We start from the raw sequence: 21,452 nt of genomic DNA, 5'->3' as shown, positions 1-21,452 counted from the left end.
GGAAGACATTTTAAATTCGTACGTATGAAATTATTTTAGACAAGAATCGATAATTGAGATACCACAACAACATTATAATTTCCAGAAATGTATTATATCCAGATATTCATAATCTAGGCAAGAAAATATAAGTAAATTGCAATTTTAATAATGTAAAATATTTTTGATTTGTCGAAAATCTTATAAAATGGCTATAAACTCCTTTTAAAGCTCACTCTGAGTTTAATATTACCAGTCTCAACACCAATGACCTTAACACTACAACAAAGAATATGTATATATAAAAAGAAATTCTTGTTTTTGTTGACAATAGCATATATTTCAGGTGACTAGTCCCGGAACATTGACTAATATATTATGATGTCTGGTGTCTTTAGTTGGACTTGCACATGTATATGTTTTCGTCTTTCCGGTGACAAGAATAGGCTTGACAAGTAACAACTTGCCTCGTGTCAGGAATAGCCATACGAGTTACAAAACAGATCATCATGCATGCTTACTAGAGCAGAGGTGTTGTAAGTGTTCCATTGATCGTGACGCAGGGCTTATAGAATTTCTATAAAATCCACTAGCCATGGGATCAGTGAGTTAAAAAAAACATTTACTAGCCATGAGTAAAAATTCACAAGCCCTACTTTCAGTAAATACAATTTTACTAATAGAAATAATTGGATATGTCATCTAAAGAAAAAGATAGAGCTTAAAAACCCTTAGATTTGAGGGGAAGAAGGGGCAGTATATTCACATTTACAAAATAGACTTGAATGCAGCATTTGACCAAAACAAAAATTCACTAGCCATCGGGCATGGCAATGGTAGTTATTTACTAGCCCAACATTGAATATCACTGGCCATGGGAGTGGGGCTACCACAATCTAGTGTAGTGTAGTAATCGGTGTAATGACCATGTACCATCTCCATTTAGTCTTTAAACTTCACTCTGAGTGGGAGCGGGTACCGGGGTGCGAAACCAGTACCTACCAGCCATAAAATCAATTCATTAATTAAAGGTACATATATTCCTCTGTATTCAAGTCATCTTTTGACCCCCTAAGTCCACGTCTGGCTAAACATTATTTTGAGTATCCTTATTAGTTTGATGTTTTAACACTAATGGTTTGGGAATGTTCAGATGTGTGGCACTAATAGACAAGCACCTATCGCGATTTCAGAGACAAGGACTGGGATGTGGGGGTTGTCAGATATGACACGCTTCTAGGCTGTGGAAGAAAGGAATGGACCTAAAGGAAAATAAATACAAAAGAGCAGTTGGAGACATCGTAAAAAATAAAGTTTTTTGTTTAACGACACCACTAGAGCACATTGTTTTTATTAATCATCGGTTATTGGAGTGAAACGTTTGATAATGCTGACACAAAGGCTTAAAGAAAACCTGGTACACTTTTCCATTAAGAGCTATGGCTATTTTATATACACTTTTCCACGGACAAGACATACCACGGCTTTTGATATACACGTCGTGCAGCACTGAATGGGAGAGAATAAAAAATAAATAATAACGTTAACTCGTGGAGTGGAATAACGTTTTAATGCGTGGTGTTCTTGGTAATTTTGGGTATCTCCCCACCAATCTAATTAAAATTAGCTCCACTATTACATGTGGATCTAAAGACTCATGTCCACCAATCAAAACCTTACTTGCAGAATCCTGCCGGTGATTTAAAACTAACAACACTGCGTAGTCCCCAATGTCCAGGTAACATTTCGTCTGTAAATAATAATTTAAATATTGACCAATCACACTTCGCCTTTTATAACGTTATTTGGGAGCATACAAATTCTAAAAATATCGGGCGAGTCTATTTTAGTGGCCGCAGTACAGCGAACCATACCAATACGTAGGGTTATCAGTCTTCAATTTTACATTAAAAATTATTTATTTATTTATAAAATTAAAAAAAAACTAAATCAGTCTTCAGTTTTACATTACAAATTATTTATTTTATAAAATAAAACATGTTTTAAGGCATTCGTAATTCACACGAAACATGTCGTATACCCTCAGGATAATTCGGAATGTTTTCAAATTATTTTTAAATCACTGGCAGGATTCTGCAAGTAAGGTTTTGATTGGTGGACATAAGCTCCAACTGGCTGTCTTTAGATCCACATGTAATAGTGGAGCTAATTTTAATTAGATTGTCTCCCCACTATTGTTTTTACATGGCCGAGCACACAAACACTTTAATAATGTCTTGTGTAGCAATAAAATCAGGACAACGATGTTTAAGGTTGGCCACCTAGAGTTTGAACTTTTATCACTCTTTATTTCGAGAGATCTGAAAAGGGAAGCAACCTCTGCATACAGGTGTCTTTCTGCATGGTTTGTCATACCGGCCTCGGTGGTGTCGTGGTTAAGCCATCGGACATAAGGTTGGTAGGTACTGGGTTCGCAACCTGGTATCAGCTCCCACCCAGAGCGAGTTTTAACGACTCAACCACTCAGAACTAACCTACTGTCCTGGACAGACAGCCCAGATAGCTGAAGTGTGTGCCCAGGACAGCATGCTTGAACCTTAATTGGATATAAGCACGAAAATAAGATGAAATGAAAAATGAAATGATTTGTCATTCAGTTCTTTATTCAGAAATTAATCATTGCTACACATTTTCGAAGCTATCTTAGCGCTACGACATCGTAAGACTAGGACATCACTACGACTCACGCCATAGCCTACGAAGCGTTTACGATGTAAGACAGCTTCGAAAACTATTGGACTATTTTTACATCATAATTATGGGATTTGGTCTCCCTTCAGCATTGCATAACCTAGTGGTCAAACAAGTTCCGACTCCATCAAAATAAAACAAATAAAGGGGAAAACTAAATGCCGCTGATTGTCTGCTCTGCAATAGTGGTGTGACCCCCTAAACCAAACAGAACGAGGCGTAATGCGACAGTCACGAGCCCGTTGGTGTCACGTAATACTTAAGGTGAAACCACACGACACGAGTGCCTCGTACGAGAATAGCCACGATAATAAAGGCGACGCCACACTATTCGAGTAGCTTGTACGAGAGTACCGAAGAGAATGGCTGATTGCTAGGACAGACATTACGATTGCATTGGTCGCTATGTAATCGGTTATTCTCGTACAAGACACTCGTATCGTGTGACGTAACCGTAACCGATTGTGGCAATTTAATATTACAATAATTTCATCGGTTGCTATGCAATCGGTTATTCTCATTACGGGGAACTCGTATTGTGTGACGTTGTCTTAATACTGGGGCATGGTGGATATTTCATATTGCGAATACACGAGTGTCCAGTATTACACTGACAAATATATTCGTTTTAAAAATCCAGTTAGCAAATATATATATATATATATATATATATATATTATATGTTATAACTGTACAGCCCAACCTGCACAAATGGCTACCTTTGTTATGTACCTACCTGTGACCAAAATGGTGTTCGCTGGCCTATATTAAAGCTATATTACACTGGCTTTGGGTTTGGAATGAATAAAACTATGAATGTTTTAACGACACACAGCACAACTATATACATCAAACAAAAGGAAGTATATGAATATAGTTATTTAAAATTTTTTTTTTTAAATAATATATATATTTTACATAATTCTGTAAAAACAACAGTGTAAAAAGCTGTGGCTTTGTACGCCCATAAAGGATTTACCAAGATTGAACATTTAACCAGTAAATGGTAAAGTTAATGATAAAAACCTGCACATCAGCTGTAATAGCTCAATAAATATTTTAGTTTTAGTGCATTTAAATAACTCTCTTAAAGAGTCATTTTATAAATCTTTAAAATCGCCTAATATTTAAAAAAATAAATATAAACACTTTTGTTTTCTTTACAATCCACTTTTCAACATTCCGTAAAATAACGGGGAGGGGGGGGGGGGGGGGGTATTGTAAAGGGAATCTGGCCTCGTGCTTGTAACACGTTTAGTCTAGACTCGAGACTCCAATAGAGTCTGAGACATTAAAGTCATCACAACGCCATACAAACTGTATGTGTCTGACGTCATTTGAGATTCAGTCTGGACTCTAAAAAGTTTTATAAACACGTGCCTAGCACACAGTAATATTTTCCCCATGACCCACGTAGCCTACATAAGCCTCTGGTTAGGCGACCGCTTAATATATAACACGTTCAGGAGGTCGAGCATTCGCGATCGCTGGCTACACTGGTGTTTGCGCTTAGCTTATAAAATGAATAAAACTGAATAATATACGATGAAAACCAGTCAAAAACGGTTCGCGAGCGCTCTCCCTCTTGAACACGCCACAAGTTAGGCTGCATACAAAACAATAACCAAAAAAATTATTTGCTTGGAATAGTAAAACAAAAAGAACCCGTCGTACATAAGACTGCGACGATGACTGCAGCTACGACGACGCCGAGGAGACAGAGGATGAGGAAGACCACCAACAACACCCTGCACGTGTGACGTCGTTGCGTGGAGCGGCCGCTGTACGTCTCGCTCTCCGTTCCGCTTGATTTCTTTCCGGAATACGACATGTCGGTGGAGGCGCAGCCATTTTCGCTCGACGGATAGTACACTTTGTAGCCGCCGTGCATCTCCATGCCGTTGGCGACGCTGGCGCCATTGTAGGCTCGGTTGTCCACACCTTCCACGACAACTTCGTCATAGATCATAATATCTTTCTTTTGTTCTGGTGTGAAGTCGCCTTGTGATCCGTAGTGTAACGAAGATAGCCGAGGCCACTGAAAAACGAAATGATGAGTTTTTAAAAAGTTTCTTTTGTTTAACGACACCACTAGAGCTACTAGATGTCAAACATTTGGTAAATTTTACATATAGTCTTAGAGGAAACCCGCTACATTTGTTTTCCATTAATAGCAAGGGATCTTTTATATGCACCATCCCACATTCAGGAGAACACATATCACGACCTTTGATATACCAGTCGTGATGCATTAGCTGGAACGAGAAATAGCCCAATGGGCCCACTGATGGGGATCGATCCCAGATCGACCGCGCATCAAACGAACACTTTTATCACTGGGCTACGTCCCGCCCCTAGTTTTGTTTAACGACATTATTTAAAAGGTATTAAATTTATGTAATAATAATGTCGATTCAAAAATCATAAGTCTCAGTAAGAATGTTAAAATGCATTATTTAAATGGTATTAAATTTATATAACACTACTGTCGATTAAAAAAAAAATCATGTCTCAGTAAGGATTTTATAATGCATTATTTAAAAGGTATTAAATTTAAATTTATATAATAATAGTATCAAGAAAACAAATCTAGTCAAAACTTAATTAGAACATATTCTCAATTTTGTATATTTGTATTTTGATAAACTAAGGGAGATTTAGAGATGGAAGTCAGCATTATGTTTCAATGTAGTGGGAGCTATAACAAAATAATGTTTAACGACACCACTGCTTTTAATGTATCAACCGTTGAGTAGTGGCTAGGAATGGGGAATTTTTTTTTTTAATCTGAGAATTTGTCCACTGATGTGGTTCGATCCTATAACCCAAGCATCTCAAGCGAGGGCGCAACAGACTGGGCTAGATCACGCTAACGGGTAGGAGCTGGTACTGGATTTACTCACACGCTACCGGATCTCCCACTATAGTCCCTCTCAAGGGGAACGCATTTTTTCATACTATGGAATTTACTACAAGTTATTTATTTCTAAGCCGATTGCACACGGAAATAGTATATTTGTGTTATTTCCAAAACACTTTTACTTTTGTTTTCACGATAAACCAAAATGAAATTATTTACAAAACACGTACTTATAGAATAGATCTAGCCAACGGGAAGAAGCTTTGTTCTGAATTTACTCCCACGCTACCGGATCTCCCACTAAATTGAACACGTTGTCAATACCTTACGTCACTGCGTGACTTCTAGGCTTATACCACAGAATACAATTACCATATTACTGGTATATTAACATGATTTGTTCGTCTAAATATAAGTCAACTAATACAACGCCCTATTGTTTATTTCAGCGATACGTCATCCACCTACTAACGTTATTCTTTACACTGTCAAAGCAACTTACTTTTTTTTCCCCAGTAAAATATTTGTGTCACAAAACTTTCGTTCTTTTGTTTAAACAGCTGAACTGTGATACGCCCATGAGAGAGAGAGAGAGAGAGAGAGAGAGAGAGAGAGAGAGAGAGAGAGAGAGAGAGAGAGAGAGAGAGAGAGAAGATCTGCGTTTGTGGAAGAATAACAAGACTAACGTCTGCTCGTATTCCACGACTGCAACACAATAAGTGAGACTTTTATCGTTTTTCTGTCTGTGTGTCAGAGTTAATTCCCTTGGAAGATATTCCGTCAAACTGCCTTGATTACCCGTTACGGACTGTCGTAAACCAGTTTGTGGTCTTTTGATATACGGAATTCCTGTATTTATCTCAGTTTGAGTAGTCTGGGATGTAATTCTTCATTTAAGCGTCGCTCTTCACGTTCAAAATGCAATTATTGTGATTATGTGTGACGTAATGGACTGCTACCCGTGTATTACCGTTGTTACGGAGAGGAACGTGGGTCAGCAAGGTACAGACGTGAGGTTGTACCGGCTTTGATGACGTAGTAGCCAATTCCTTAAGTTAATCCCTACAGGTTTTAATCAATTCCTGTTGACTATAATGTTAACATAATATTCTAATAAAATAACAGGACAGTGGTTTAGTTGTTAATGAGAGAGAAGAGGGTATAGTGGTCTTACACCTACCCATTGATTCGTTAAAATTGATCTGGGTGGGAGCCGGTACCGGGCTGCGAACCCAGTACCTACTAGCCTTATGTCTGATGGCTTAACAACGACACCACCGAGGCCGGTGTTAAAACAAAAGTTCCATTAAGTTTAAATTTATGCACCTCAGCAAACTTGAGTGGTGTTTAAGTGAATATTTCCACATTAATGCCGGTACGGTGTAATAAAATGAACGAAAATGTTTTAAATATATTTATATTATTACCTTATTTAGAAAAACAGTGATGTATTTCATAAATGTCTGAATTGTAACAGTCATAACTTTTGTTTTTATATCTTACGACATCGAAGAGATTTCTCATGCACGAAATAGTGGTGTTTTGTAAATATAAGCATTTTTCAGCCCTAACTTGTTTTTTCAAATTTATTTTACGACATCGAAGAATTTTTTTATGCATAACGTAGTGGTGTTTTGTAAATACCTGCATTTTTTTCAACTACGTGTCTCGCATAATTCTTTAAAAATAACTTGTAAACATCTATGCTGGTTTATATGATATGTTTATATGTTTTAACGTAAGACGACGCGTAAATAAATTATGTGTCCGTATGTCTGTCAACTCTAACGTGACATGTTTGTAATGCAGTGAATGTAAACGCTGTGTGCCATTTATAGTTTTTTCACATCGTCGCATTATAGTCATTGCCCCATTGCCGGCATTTTGCATGTCATTAATTTTAAAGTCGCAGACACATGTTGTTTTTTAACACGACGGACGACGTATTTTTACTTTTAGAGCCGGTTTTGTGATAAATTTAATAATGACTTGGTTTTTAATGTTTATATTACCCATTTTCGTGTGTGTGTGTGTGTGTGTGTGTGTGTGTGTGTGTGTGTGTGTGTGTGTGTGTGTGTGTGTGCACTGTCTGATCATCCAGGTATTTCTAATACCACGAAATGCATTTGTCATATGTTTAAAAAGCACTTTCCTCTGAGAAGTAACGGTTATGGAGACGATCTCTAATCTAATTTCCCCATTTCAACAGTACACAGTCTTGTTTCATTGTACTGTATTTTGATCTAAATGTGTGTTAGTTTTAAAACCAGATTTAGTATCCATTCCACAGGTTGAAACTAAGGTATGTGTCTTTAAAGCTTACGTGTATTCATTATTTCTAATATATATAATTCATGAACATGTCACCATGGTGTCTTGCATAGACTGATTCATATTGTGTTTTTATTCACAGCAATTCTGAGACTTCAGTATAAAAGTGTGCATATTTATAAAGAGAACTAAAAAAACATTCATCTATGAATATTTGGCGTCTAATATAGCTATTTTGAAACTTTGTCGATAGAGAACCACACAGACAGACACAATGTAGGTGGATGGACCATGGATTGATATATTAATATATTATACAGACAGACAGACACACACACATAAATATAAACGGACAGACGGATGAATACATAGATAGTTCCTTCATATCGCATCAGTCAAGTATCAGGTTACATATAATTCCTTCAAATCGTACTAATCAAGTGAGATGTACGTTGCAGATGTTTCATTTAAATTGCACCAATCAAGTTTGAAGTAGCATCCTGCAGATAACTCCTTCAAATCGTACCAATCAAGTGAGATGTACGTTGCAGATGTTTCATTTAAATTGCACCAATCAAGTTTGAAGTAGCATCCTGCAGATAACTCCTTCAAGTCGCAGCAACCAAAGTAATGGATCCAATCAAATAACAAGTTACAGATAGTTCTTTCAAAAAACCAATCGTAAAAAGAAGAAAAAAGTTTGTTTTATTTAACGACACCACTTGAGCACATTGATTTAGTAACCATCGGCTATTGAATGTCAAACATTTGGTAATTTTGACATATTGTCGTAGAAAATTTTCCATTGGTATCAAGGGATCTTTTATATGCACCATCCCACATACAGGATAGCACATACCACACGCCTTTGATATACCAGCCGTGGAGCACTGGCTGGAACGAGAAATAGCCCAATGGGCCCGCCGACGGGGATCGATCTCAGTCCGACCGCGCATCAAGCGGACGCTTGACCACTGGACTACGTCCCGCCCCTACGCTGTAATGGCTACTAGCGTGGCCAAGGAGACACTTAGAGGCCTAGGGGTCATGCCCCCCCCCCCCCCAACAAACCTCTTTTTCCCCCACCACATTTTATATTTGTCTGCGCTACACGTGTAAAAGAAAAAAACAGTGTGTTGCCCTCAAAATATGGCTGCCCACTCCACCCCATATAAATTCCTGGCTAAGCCAGTGGCAATGACTGAATACAGCCTACAGACGCTCCCCCTAAAATAATTTTCAAAATGCTATTTTATTTTAAATTGTGTCTGTTTATCTGTTTATCTGTTTATCTGTCTATCTGTATGTGTCTGTATGTATATATGTCTGTGTGTGTTTATGAGATGGGTATGAGGTGTGTGTATTAACCGTGTTGCCTGTATGAAAATTCAGCCTGATACAACATACATGTATGTAATAATTGACCTATGAAGACATCTCTATATGCGACCAACATGGTCTACCAGTTTAAGTTACTATTAATATTAATAGATAAATAAAGGTGCTAATCCGGTCGTGGTCGTAAAACTGTTTACCCTGGGGCGGGGGTAGCGCCGGATTAAGCCTTGGGGGGGGGGGAGGTGGGGGGGGGAGGTGGGGGGGGGGGTGTAGTGCCGGATTAAGCAGATGCGGAGCCCGTAGTAAAACGGTAACATATTACACATGCCCATCTCTCCTCACCCTCCCATACTATCATAGGCGTACATAGTGACAAAAATACACGACCTCCCAAACCCCCCCCCCCCCCCCCCCACACACACACATACTGTCGTAGGCCTTGTGTTTGTGTCTAATTATCGAACACATAGAGAACTTTATTGCGTCTTTTCTGTTTCCTTTATTCGTTCTTTCTTTCTTTCCTTCATTCTTTCTTTTTTCTCTCTTTCAATCATATTTATTTCTATTCATATTTAAATTGCAAAACTATATTACTGTCGTAATTTGTATGTATTACGGAGAAAACCTAATAAATTGTATAACTTGTGCCTAATCCATTGGTTCTTTTTTAAAAAACAATAAAATATGTTTTAATCAATATCGTAGGCTTGTAACATAGTGACACACATAAAATAGCCTCTAATTGCAGTAAGTAACCATAGTAGGGCTAACAACCTAGCAACTGGACCTTCGTAGAAGTCGTAACAGCAGAATGTTTGCCAACTTTCTGTAGGCAGTTGGCAGTCTGAGCCTAGCATACCTTTATGCCTTTTCAAATGTTATGAAATCGGAGAATCCATGTAAAATGTGGTAAGTTGACTGTCGGCAACTAAATGTGCCGACTGAGATAGATGAGTTGCAGAAAAACAGCAAACTTATCGGCAACATCTACCTGGCATAACGTTATGGAGTGTTCATCTCAACAGAACGCGCCCAGTTATGTCAGTCATTAACTAAGTATTCTCCAATAAAAACAATTTCTACTACTAAACCAAACTGTTTTGTTGTAATTTTTATAGGCATATAGTTGAAGATGTAATGTTTACATTTCAAAGCAGAAGTTAACAAATACTTTTGGCGGGAATTCGCCTTTACGTAACCTTGATATTGCACCTTTAAAATATGCCAGTATGTGTTGTGATTTATGTTTTGTCTGGCCTGTCATAATCTACACCAAGGCGTAGTGACATGATGTGCAGACACACAGAATATTTATACCTCCACTAGTTTACAAAGTTTAAAATACAACAGTCATAATAATAACAAGACATGAGTAAAATGTACACAACCACAAAAGCTCATTTTATTTATTTATTCAAATTAAATAGATTTGTTTCTGATGTAAAAAAGAGAAGAATAATCAATTTAAAAAAAAAAAAAAAAAGTAAAAAAAAAAAAAAAAAAAAAAAAAAAAAAAAAAAAAATAATAAATAAAATAAATAAAACATTAAAAATTAATTTAAAAAGAATCGATTTGATACGAAATAGTGGACTGCTCTGAATTTTGCTAAGGCCTTGGTATGTGTTGTCCTGTTTGTAGGGGAAATGCATATAAAAGATAATTTTCTATTAATGGAAAAATGTAACGGGTTTCCTCTGAAGACTGAGTCAAAAATTACCAAATGTTTGATGTCCAATAGCCGATTATTAATAAATCAATGTGCTCTAGTGGTTTCGATAAACAAAACAAACTTTTAAATTTAAAAAAAAAAAAGGTACATAACCAGTTCTGAGTGATGGTTTTCGATATGTAACATGGCACACACCTCTGTTGACAATACCGAGTTCAGGTAAAAATGAGAAATAAAGATGTTTAATTCCGATACTGTAAAATGTGATAAGAATTAGTTGCTTAAAACGTGTATTGTCAATTAAAAAAAAAAATCCACATATTTGGCATCAATTCCGGAATTCAAAATATGAAACGAAAATTCCGTATTTACTGAAAATTCCGAAAAGTAGGTTGCCTTGTGTGTTACTATTGTGGTGTATGGAAGTTGATTTCGTGGTATGTGCACACCCTAAAGGGCTTGACTGAACGGCGTAAGACGGGATTATCTCCCCACGTGTCACGAGCTAACCTCGGATAACTGTCACGTTGCCCTGGGCTCTGACGACATTCAGTCGATTCTTTCAGTGACGCCAACAAAACGTTTAGGCAAGAAACGTAACGGTTTAAATATTCCAATAAACTTGTTGATATTAAGGAATAATGTGCGTTAAATATCACTGAATACCAGTCTAAAAGCTTTCCCTAATGATTTCCTTTAACGCCAACACCAGAGCACATTGATTTATTAATAATCTACTGTTGGATGTCAAATATTTGGGAATTCTGGCATGTTGTCTTGGAAAAGTTAAAGTTGGTTTTGTTTAACGACACCACTAGAGCAAATGTATTTATTAATCATCAGCTATTGGATGTCAAACATTTGATAATTGTGGCATTTTGTCTTGGAAAAGTTAACGTTTGTTTTGTTTAACGAGACCACTAGAGCACATTGATTTATCAATCATCAGCTATTGAATTTGATAATTCTGGCATATAGTCTTAAAGGAAACGCGCTACATTTTTACATTAGCATCAAGGGATTTTTTATATAATTTTTCTCGCACACAGGACGACACATATCACGGTCTTTGATATACTAGTCGTTGAGCACTAGCTGAGACGGGGATAAATCTATTAAAAAAAAAAGATCCACCGAGGAGATTCGATCCTATGACGTAAGCACCTCGAGTCAACGATTTACTGACCGAGCTAGATTACGCCCCTGTTTAAGCAGGAATAAAATTAATAAAGAATGCTATCCTCAACAGGGCCCCCGCTTGTTTGACATATTATATGACGCATGATATATGCCCACAAGCCAAGTTACCAGAATAAACGTAATGTGTCCATCTAGTGTTTGAAATATACACACCCATCAATAACGTTCAGACACTGGATTATAATAGTTTTAATAATAATCATTATGATTTACTGATCATAGCGAGGCGGGGTCTAGCTTTGGTGGTAGGGTCGAATACCCGCGGTGGATTGGATCATTCCTATCTTAACCAGTGCCCCACATGTGGCATATAAAGGTCGTGGTATGTGCTTCCTGTCTGTGGAAAAGTGTTTATATAATATCCCTTGCAGCTGATACAACCACAACATTACTATTAAGGATACCGATAGCTAATCATAATGGACCGAATTTTCAAAGCCTGGTTGCAATGTCTTATGTTAGGCTCAGACTACCAACTGATGGAATATTGGAATATATATATACTGAGAGAGAGAGAGAGAGAGAGAGAGAGAGAGAGAGAGAGAGAGAGAGAGAGAGAGAGAGAGAGAGAGAGAGAGAGAGAGAGAGAGAGAGAGAGAGAGAGCGAGCGAGAGTTGAAAGGCAAATTAATATAACTTCCCGATAGTGAATTTCTGACATACTGTGATTAATGTATGAAATATTATTTCATATGAAAAAGTAGGGGGAAAGTTGGATCTAATTTGAATAATGTGTATACACATAAAGCTTATATAAAGAAGTATTTGTTTAACATGTCAGCACATTGTACACTACTGCTATTGGTGTTATCATTTTGGCACTGTTGAGAGAGAAAAACGGATAGAGATGGGGTGGAGGGAGATAGGGATGGAAAGAGACAGAGAGAGAAACAGAGAGAGACAGAGAGAGAGAGGGAGATAGTTGAAAGAAACAGAGAGAGAGACAGAGAGAGAGAGACAGAGAGAGACAAAGAGAGAGGGAGATAGTTGAAACAAACAGAGGGGAGTTAAAGTCCAAGTATGTCTTGTTCAATGACACCACTAGAATACATTGACAGGACAGCACATACCATGACCTCTGATATATCAGTTGTATGACAATGGTTGGGACAAGATAAAACCCAACAGACAGACAGACCGACAGACATACAGACAGATATTTCTTTCCAAAAAGCATCAAAGGGTATTTTATAAGCACGTCACCGTAAACAACGTACATATCACGGACTTCGTTGGAATGGGAAAACAGCCCTAAAACAAAGCACTTTGACAACATTTCGCTTACCTGTATAAACTTGTTATCAGAGTGGAAGGCAGCCACGGGTGGAATGGGAAATCCGTCACTGGGACGTTGTGGAGTGGGTCATGCCTCCCTCCTGTCTAACGGTATGTCAGCGATCTAGAGTCCACTGTATGGACAAATGGTTGCTATCCGGGGTGCCCTCTATAACAGGTTCGGCAACACTAATGATTTACAATACCAACATAAATTAACTGTCTGAAGTGAACTAGACATGATATGAATTATATTTGCTTATGGAAATTGTTGTTTACACAAACATCACGTACTGTTTTATAATTGATTATGTCGCAGTGCTTTAGGTGCATCTCTAATAAATGTGTTCGATTTTTATGAAAGTATCTCACGTACATCAATCATCTTGTGATCGATATTATTGCGAGAATGTTTGAATTTGCGTGTTCCAGACAGTCACAAAGTACGAAAACTGTAGGATTACGATAATAAGTCAGAACTGAATAAAACATATATATCAAAGGCAATATGTACCTTTCAGGAATGCAATATATTGGCTAATGTAATGTTTGATTTTAGTGACAGACTTCAACATACATCAATCATCTTGTCGTCAGTATTAAAGCCAGAATGTTTGAAAATACATGTACCAGATAGTCACAAAGTACAAAAACCACAGAATCGCGATAATAAGTCAGAATTGAATTTTAAAATGTAGCTATCAAAGGTAATTATCTACCGGTAGTCTTTCAAAAATGTAATATATTGGCTAATGAAATATCTGAGTTTGGTGAAAGACCTCTAAGTACAGCAATCAACCTGGGGTCAATATTAAAGCGAGTGTGTTTGAATTTGCAAAACTATATGATAGCGATAATAAGTCAGAACTAAATTTTAAAAATGTAGCTATTTAAGGTAACATCTATCAGTTTTCTTTGACGAATACAATGTGTTAGGGACATTCCTGAGTTTGCTGCAATTTTAAAGATGTTATCAACTTAACAGAGACTTTTTGACGACTGTAATTACATATCAAATATATTTGTCTGCATAAAATTAGTGGCTGTATATTAAACGTGTTTCTGATCGTCCTAATATGTGTACTAGGTTAAATTTCATTTTATTTCTTAACAAAGATTTTTTCGTACGTCCGAAATTATTTGAAGACAAAATCCAGTTTGGGCTTCTTACAAATATTAAGACGACCAGAAACACATTGAATATACAAACACCAATATTCTAAACAAGAAAATATATTTAATATGTAAGTTTAATCGTAGAAATATTTTATTAGTCGGAAACATCTTACAATGCAGCAAACTCGGGAATGCCCCTTTAATGCAATGTTCGATTTTGGTGATAGACTTCCAGGTACATCCATCAAAGTGTGAATGTTTGAAGTTACATGTACCAGACAGTCATACAGTACGAAAACATCGGGATCGCGATAGTATGTCATAACTGAATAAAGAAAAAAAGCAGCTATTAAAGGTCATGTCTACCGGTAATCTATCTAGAATGTATTTATATTAGCTAATGCAATGCTCGATTTTGTTAATAGAATTTTAGGTACACGAGTCAACTGGAGGGAAGTTTTTAACACAGTATGTTTGGATGTATATATACATGTACATGTACTAAACACTCAAAATAATAGTCAGCACTGGATAAATGTTTTTAAAATGTCGTTATTAAAGGCAATATCTGCAGGTAATCTTTCAAGAATGACAAACACAAGGAAATCCTTTAATTCATTGACTCTAATTAAAATCTCAAGCTACGTACGTTTTTGTTTTTGTTTTATTTCTTTCGTGTGCGTATGTGTGCACGTGCGTATGCGCGCATGTGTGCGTGCGTGTGTGTATGTTGTTTGTTTGTGTGTGTGTGTGTGTGTATGTTTGTGTGTGTGTGTGTGTGTGTATGCGTGTGTGTGTGTGTGTGTGTGTGTGTGTGTGTGTGTGTGTGTGTGTGAACTACTACAAAATAAAACTGCTAAAAACACGTTATACTTGTCAAATTTTGAAAAAAGCAAAACGTTTTAAGAAAGCTGTAATAACTATGAATTATTTATTGAACAATGGACCCCCTGGCTTGACCTTTTTAATTAATTAATAAATATTGGCAACAAAATTGTTTTCACAATGAACAATAAAGTTCCGTATATGAAACGTGTTATGCTTCAGTTTACTGGATACGCATGTGCGGGAGTTCCTGTGATGGGATCTCGACATTTGCTGGAACTTTAATTAGAAATCAAGTTAAACTGAATTTAAATGGCCTTGTGGTACAGTATGTAAGCCGCAAGGTCGAGAGGTGCTGTCATCGCATCCCTGTTGTGTTAAGGATATTCAGAGGCGGATATGGGATTGTATAAAGGTCTTTTAAAATGGCAAATGAGCTGAACTCTTAAAGGGAGCAAGATCTGTTAGTGGTGGGGGTGTCAGGGTGGGGGTGTCGGTGTGTGTGTGTGTGTGGGGGGGGGGGGGGGGGTCGGTGTCTGGAAGTGCATGTTTCCCGGAACATTTCGGAAGAAAGATATTCAGAGATGCGTTTTCAGGTGGGGTTTTTTTTTAATCATTATGAAATGCACTTCAAATGGGCGTGAAGGGGTGGTGGTGGTGGTGTGTATGTGTGTGTGTGGGGTGTGTGTGTGTGTCATTGGACACCTGTGAACCCTCTCTGGATTCGTCAATGATATTGTGATCGGGACCGGCATTTCTCATCGCCAAGGGCAACGCATTGCTGATGAATCGTTTTCGTTTCGGTCCGTGCGCCCTTGAAACGGCGCAAAGATTACGAGATTGCAGCCAAGCATATTTGTAAACACGAGTCGTTGAAGACAAATAAAGTCACATTTCTGCTGTTGTTTGATCAAGTCGGTAGATACCATTTTTGACTCATATGATCGGATCCGATGGGGTGGGAGATAATGTTTATAACACCGATGACTCACAATTGGTGTAAACCAACACCTTTCATTTTGATTGTCCTCACCAGTACCGTTAACATCGTGAACCGTCCCCTACCCACCCGATTAAAACACCCAAATACACCCACTGTACCGAGACCATGAAAAAGCCCTTTAACCAGAAAACTAAATTTTAGCGAATTAATTTTACAGAAGACTTTTGAGAACATGGCCAAACGTTTAGCTAACATAAATATATGTAACGTAACATTTATCAGTTCTTTTCATTTCATATATTGTATGAAGATGACAGCACGCGGTACTAAATCACCCCCTCTCGATATTTAACGAGTATTTAAAATAGTACATGTATTTAATATATTTTATTTAAAGGGACATTGCTGAGTTTGCTGCAATGTTTAAGATGTTATCGACTAACAGAGACTTTTTAACGACTGTAATTACATATCAAATATATTTTTCTGCATAAAATATTAGTGGCTGCATATTGAACGTGTTTCGGATCGTTGTAATATTTGTACTAGGTTAAATTTCATTTTATTTCCTAAAATATTATTTTTTTCGTACGTACGAAATTATTTGAAGACAAAATCCAGTCTGGGCTTCTTACAAATATTAAAACGACCAAAAACACTTTGAATATACAGACACTGATATTCTGAACAAGAAAATATATTTAATATGTAAGTTTAATCGTAGAAATATTTTATTAGTCGGAAACATCTTACAATGCAGCAAACCTTTAATATGACCACGTACATTTGGCTTTGGTTTAAGTTTAGCTCCGTATTTACCGTGTCATTATCTATGTACTTATAAACTAAACGCCCAAAGAAACTACACACTGAATATTTTATCACATTTATTCTTGTAATAGAAAAAAAACCTCTCATAACAACGGTAATATCGAACCAGATTTCAGTAACAAACAAAGCACGTCAAGAAATTCCATTACCTTTTGAAGATAAAAAAAACCAATAGTTACTATAGTCCAGGGCTTCGTTCCACGAAACAGTCTTAGCGCTAAGATCACCTTAAGTGCATTAGATAGCTAGTCATTTAAGTTTATCGTAGGGCTAAGATCGCTTCGTGGAACGGGGCCCTGTTCAGTTGTTTAGACTCTAAGTTTTTTGGCTAATTTTACGTTTAATTTCTATTCAATCCTTGTTCTCTTTACATTTGCATGAAAATAAACCCAAACTCCGACAGGTTTTATATACAATTCATCATCTAAAATGCACGAAGTTGACTTATTTCAGTTTTACAAAACTCTCTGTATGTTTCAAATACAGGTTCGTTCTCCTATAAATAACTACGGCTATTTGCATAACAAAAACAGTCTATACTGTATTTCAAACTAATGTTCTTTTGCACCTTTCTAGCAAAATATATTGTAGTATGACCTATATTTAAGAAACAATTTGAAAAAATAAGTCAATAAACAATTCAGGCGCGGATTCAGGCAGGGAGTGCAGGTGACACGCCCCCCCCCCCCCCCTCTATTTTTTTCAAATCATATATATTACAGAATACACAAAAAATGAAAATTTATTCCATCCACCTGTTCAAAAGCAACAACAGGTTTTGGGTCCCCGCTATTAAAAAACTTCTAGATCCGTGCCTGCTATGTCATTAATGTAATGTAATGATACAAAAATAAATACGTTTGGGTGCTATTGGGGATAAAACACTGTAAAGTAACTATAAAATAGGTTGATACATTATGATTCTCAGGTTGTATGTCCACGAATAATATACACTGTTTATAATTTACTAATGCACGGGCAAGTGTTCATCTGAAGACCACGTTCCCTTTTAGTGAGAGGGGTTGGGGTGAGGTCTTAATCTCGTCATGTTCATTGTCATATATTGCACACACACGTGGCCAGAATATTGTATATTGCTTCGTGTTATCACTTTAATTTTATAACAGAACAAGCGTTCGCTTGATGCGCGGTCGGTCTAAGATCGATCCCCGTCGGTGGACCCATTGGGCTATTTCTCGCTCCTGCCAGTGCTCCACAACTGGTGTAACAAAAGCCGTGGTATGTACTATCCTGTCTGTGAGATGGTGCATATAAAAGATCCCTTGCTGCTAATCGAAAAGAGTAGCCCATGAAGTGGCGACAGCGGGTTTCCTCTCTCCATATCTATGTGGTCCTTAACCATATGTCTGACGCCATATAATCGTAAATAAAATGTGAGGAGTGTGTCTTAAATAAAAGATTTCCTTCCTTCTTATAACAGAACATGTGTTTGAACTTTGTGAGCCATTAACAGAACATGTGTTTGAACTTTGTGAGCCATTCAAAAATCAATTTCAGCAAACCGATCTCATATAATCTAGTTTTGGTCATGGCAAACTAGAATTCACATGTATCAGATTGAAAGAGAAAAAACAGATGGCAACTGCATGGGCGGAGGACTGCAAAGATTATCAGAGCCGGTTTATCCTAGTAGCACATGTAGCACGTGCTACGGGACCCGCGTTTCAGGTTGGACTATACCAATTAAAATCCCACGTTAACGTTTGTGTTTAAACACACTATATGCAATATATCAACCAAACTATGACCCGTAAATATCAGTACTACAACCCCTACCTCAAAGTATTAACTGCAGAAAATGGTACCTTTCATGGCTCATTTTCGGTATAACCAGATGTTTTTACAACACCCCTAGTTTCGCACAAAATTTGAGTACTTTTTTTTACATGTACCCCATACATGTTCCAAGCACAAGGCTACTTGACACAGTGGTACTAGATGAATTAAAATTGTATACATTTTTAGCCCAGATGAAACTAATTTTGTTTACAACCAACACACTCACATTTATAACCAATCACAGGACTTGTGGTGTTAACTTCTCTATCAAAAGTTAGGTGCACCTCCAACTTTGTCCCAGCCGGAAATTAATTGGTTTAGTGCTACCTATAAGGGACCCCGCAGTGATGTGTACATTTATTTTCCCCAGGTAATTTCCCCCTTCTTCCGAGGGAGCTGCAAAAAAGATATCCTGGGAAGGGGAACACGCTGTTATTTGTGCTACAGGCACCGCGGATTCTTAAAGGGACATTCCCGAGTTTGCTGCATTGCAAGATGTTTCTGACTAATAAAATATTTCTACGATTAAACTTACATATTAAATATATTTTCTTGTTTAGAATATCAGTGTTTCTGGTCGTCTTAATATTTTTAAGAAGCCCAAACTGGATTTTGTCTTTAAAAAATGTCTTAGGAAATAAACAGAAAGTTAACCTAGTAGAAATATTAGAACGACCAGAAACACGTTTAATATTGAGCCACTAATATTTTATGCAGAAAAAATATATTTGATATGTAATTACAATCGTTAAAACGTCTATGGTAGTCGATAACATGTTAAAAAATTGCAGCCAACTCAGGAATCCCTTTAAACCGGCTCTGAAGATTATCAGACTAAATAAAAACACTGATATATGTTATTTGGTTCAAATGTTTTCTTTTAAACCTAACATAAAACCTAATTTTAAAAAACATAATGATAAATGTGTAACAGATAAAAATCAAACTCCACTTAGGGGATTCGAACCACAGACTCTTAATAGAAGAATCCGGTGCTCTACCAACTGAGCTAATAGGGAAATTCCCACTAGCTTCTGCAAGTAGGAGCACTTTATACCTACACTACTACAAATGAATACTTGAACTAAAATGCCAAATGATAATTATAAATATTACAATCAAAGGAGAACAAAATCCACACAGAAATACTAAAAGAGAAATTCTCGCATAAAGAGTTGAAAGACTAACACAAAAACGATGATGAACCTTACCTAACGCCCGCACGATAAATCCAAACTATACGTAAAAATACCTCACCTTGTAATGGAAACGTGTTGGCAGGCTCATTCTGCTTTCAATTCATCTTTTATGACCGCATACACTGACAAGCTGTCATTCGATTGTCCGGGAAACAAAAAACCCGAAAGATAGTCGACTCGCGGGCCGTTAACTGTAGAGCGTTCTTCGCGGTGTTTGGTCTGGTTCTGTGTAGCGTGTAAAACGCGGACCGGTTAAACCACTGGCCGTTTTGACCTGCCCAAATAATTGGCCACTAGCGACACAATAGGAGTTACGCTTTAGTGGGTTATCACGATTATACGTAACCACAAAAACCGCAATTAACGGGTATTAAAGCATGTGACAACTCGCTGTTTAAACGAAACGGAGCAAGAAAAGGAATTTTAATCAGTGGGTGGCGACAATGAGATGGGATGCCGCTGGCATTAAAGCAGGTTACATTTATTAAATGAAGTTGGATGTGCATCTTCCCATGAGAAATTTAAAAAAAAACAAAAAAACACCTAACATATTTTCTTTATTCCTCTTAAAATAACACCGGTCTCATTGGTGTAGTGGTTAGTCCATCGGGCGTAAGACTGGGTGGTACTGGGTTCCCATCCCGATACCGGTTTCCACCCAGAACAAATTTACCGACTAGATGGGTATGTATAAGACCACTACACCGACTTTTCTATCACTAACAACTAACCATTAACCCACTGTTCTTTGACAGAGTCCAAATTACCTGAGATGTGTGTGCAGGACAGCGTGCTTGAACCTTAATTTGATATAAACACGAAAGTAAGTACAGTATAACAAAAAACAAACAATGATGAATTGTCACGTGCAGTGTCACTGCATTACGACGACAATGAAAAGTTTAGGAGTGGGGCCAAAAGCACGACAGAACATTTCCCGACAGGTGTGGTAAACATTTTTCCTTTCAAATAGACTTACAAAAACATAAATCAATTTGGTGACTCACTTTTCTCCGAGTAAAAAATATTTATAATTTGCTTCCTCTTCGTAATTTATAAAAATAATGAGCGATCGTTGTGCTAGATTTCTCTAAAAAAATTATTAAAATTCAGCATAAGTCATCAAACTTATTTTTTTATAAATTAACATTTTATTTTTTTAAATTAAAAATAAAGACAACTTGTTTTCTTCTTTTAAAAAATAAAACGTGATGTGATTTTGATAAAAACTTAACAACAGCTACATAGTTGCAAAGTAAAAATATATATATTTTTTTATTCATCTTCCTTTATTTAATACTGTACGGTATATATAGGTGTTAAAGGCACAGTTCCATGGATTGTTTAGTTACTAAATGACCCAATACATTATCCCCTGCGTGTGCTGTAACCTCACCGTGGTGAAGGGGTGTAACATTCTCTTTGAGAATGGCC

At 37.0% G+C, this 21,452-nt stretch overlaps 1 protein-coding gene across 2 annotated transcripts in view; it reads right to left on the bottom strand.

The window, feature by feature from the left end:
* Positions 1-20,480, bottom strand: part of LOC121369203 (mucin-17-like) — a 34,597-nt gene extending 14,117 nt beyond the window's left edge. The window contains exons 1-3 of one of the 2 annotated variants that reach the window (XM_041494138.1): positions 20,077-20,480; positions 13,315-13,493; positions 4,366-4,729 (exon numbers count right to left, since the gene is read on the bottom strand). In XM_041494138.1, the coding sequence (XP_041350072.1) occupies positions 4,366-4,660 (295 nt within the window). In that variant the 5' untranslated portion in view covers positions 4,661-4,729; positions 13,315-13,493; positions 20,077-20,480. The remainder of the gene's footprint in view (positions 1-4,365; positions 4,730-13,314; positions 13,494-20,076) is intronic. The other variant, XM_041494129.1, reaches the window with a different exon arrangement.
* Between the last annotated feature and the right edge of the window lie 972 nt (positions 20,481-21,452).

Source organism: Gigantopelta aegis, chromosome 1 (genome assembly GCF_016097555.1).
Source record: "Gigantopelta aegis isolate Gae_Host chromosome 1, Gae_host_genome, whole genome shotgun sequence".
In the NCBI taxonomy this organism is placed as follows: Eukaryota; Metazoa; Mollusca; class Gastropoda; order Neomphalida; family Peltospiridae; genus Gigantopelta; species Gigantopelta aegis.
Note: the sequence above shows the minus strand (reverse complement) of the source record. Positions and strands in the feature narration are given on the sequence as shown.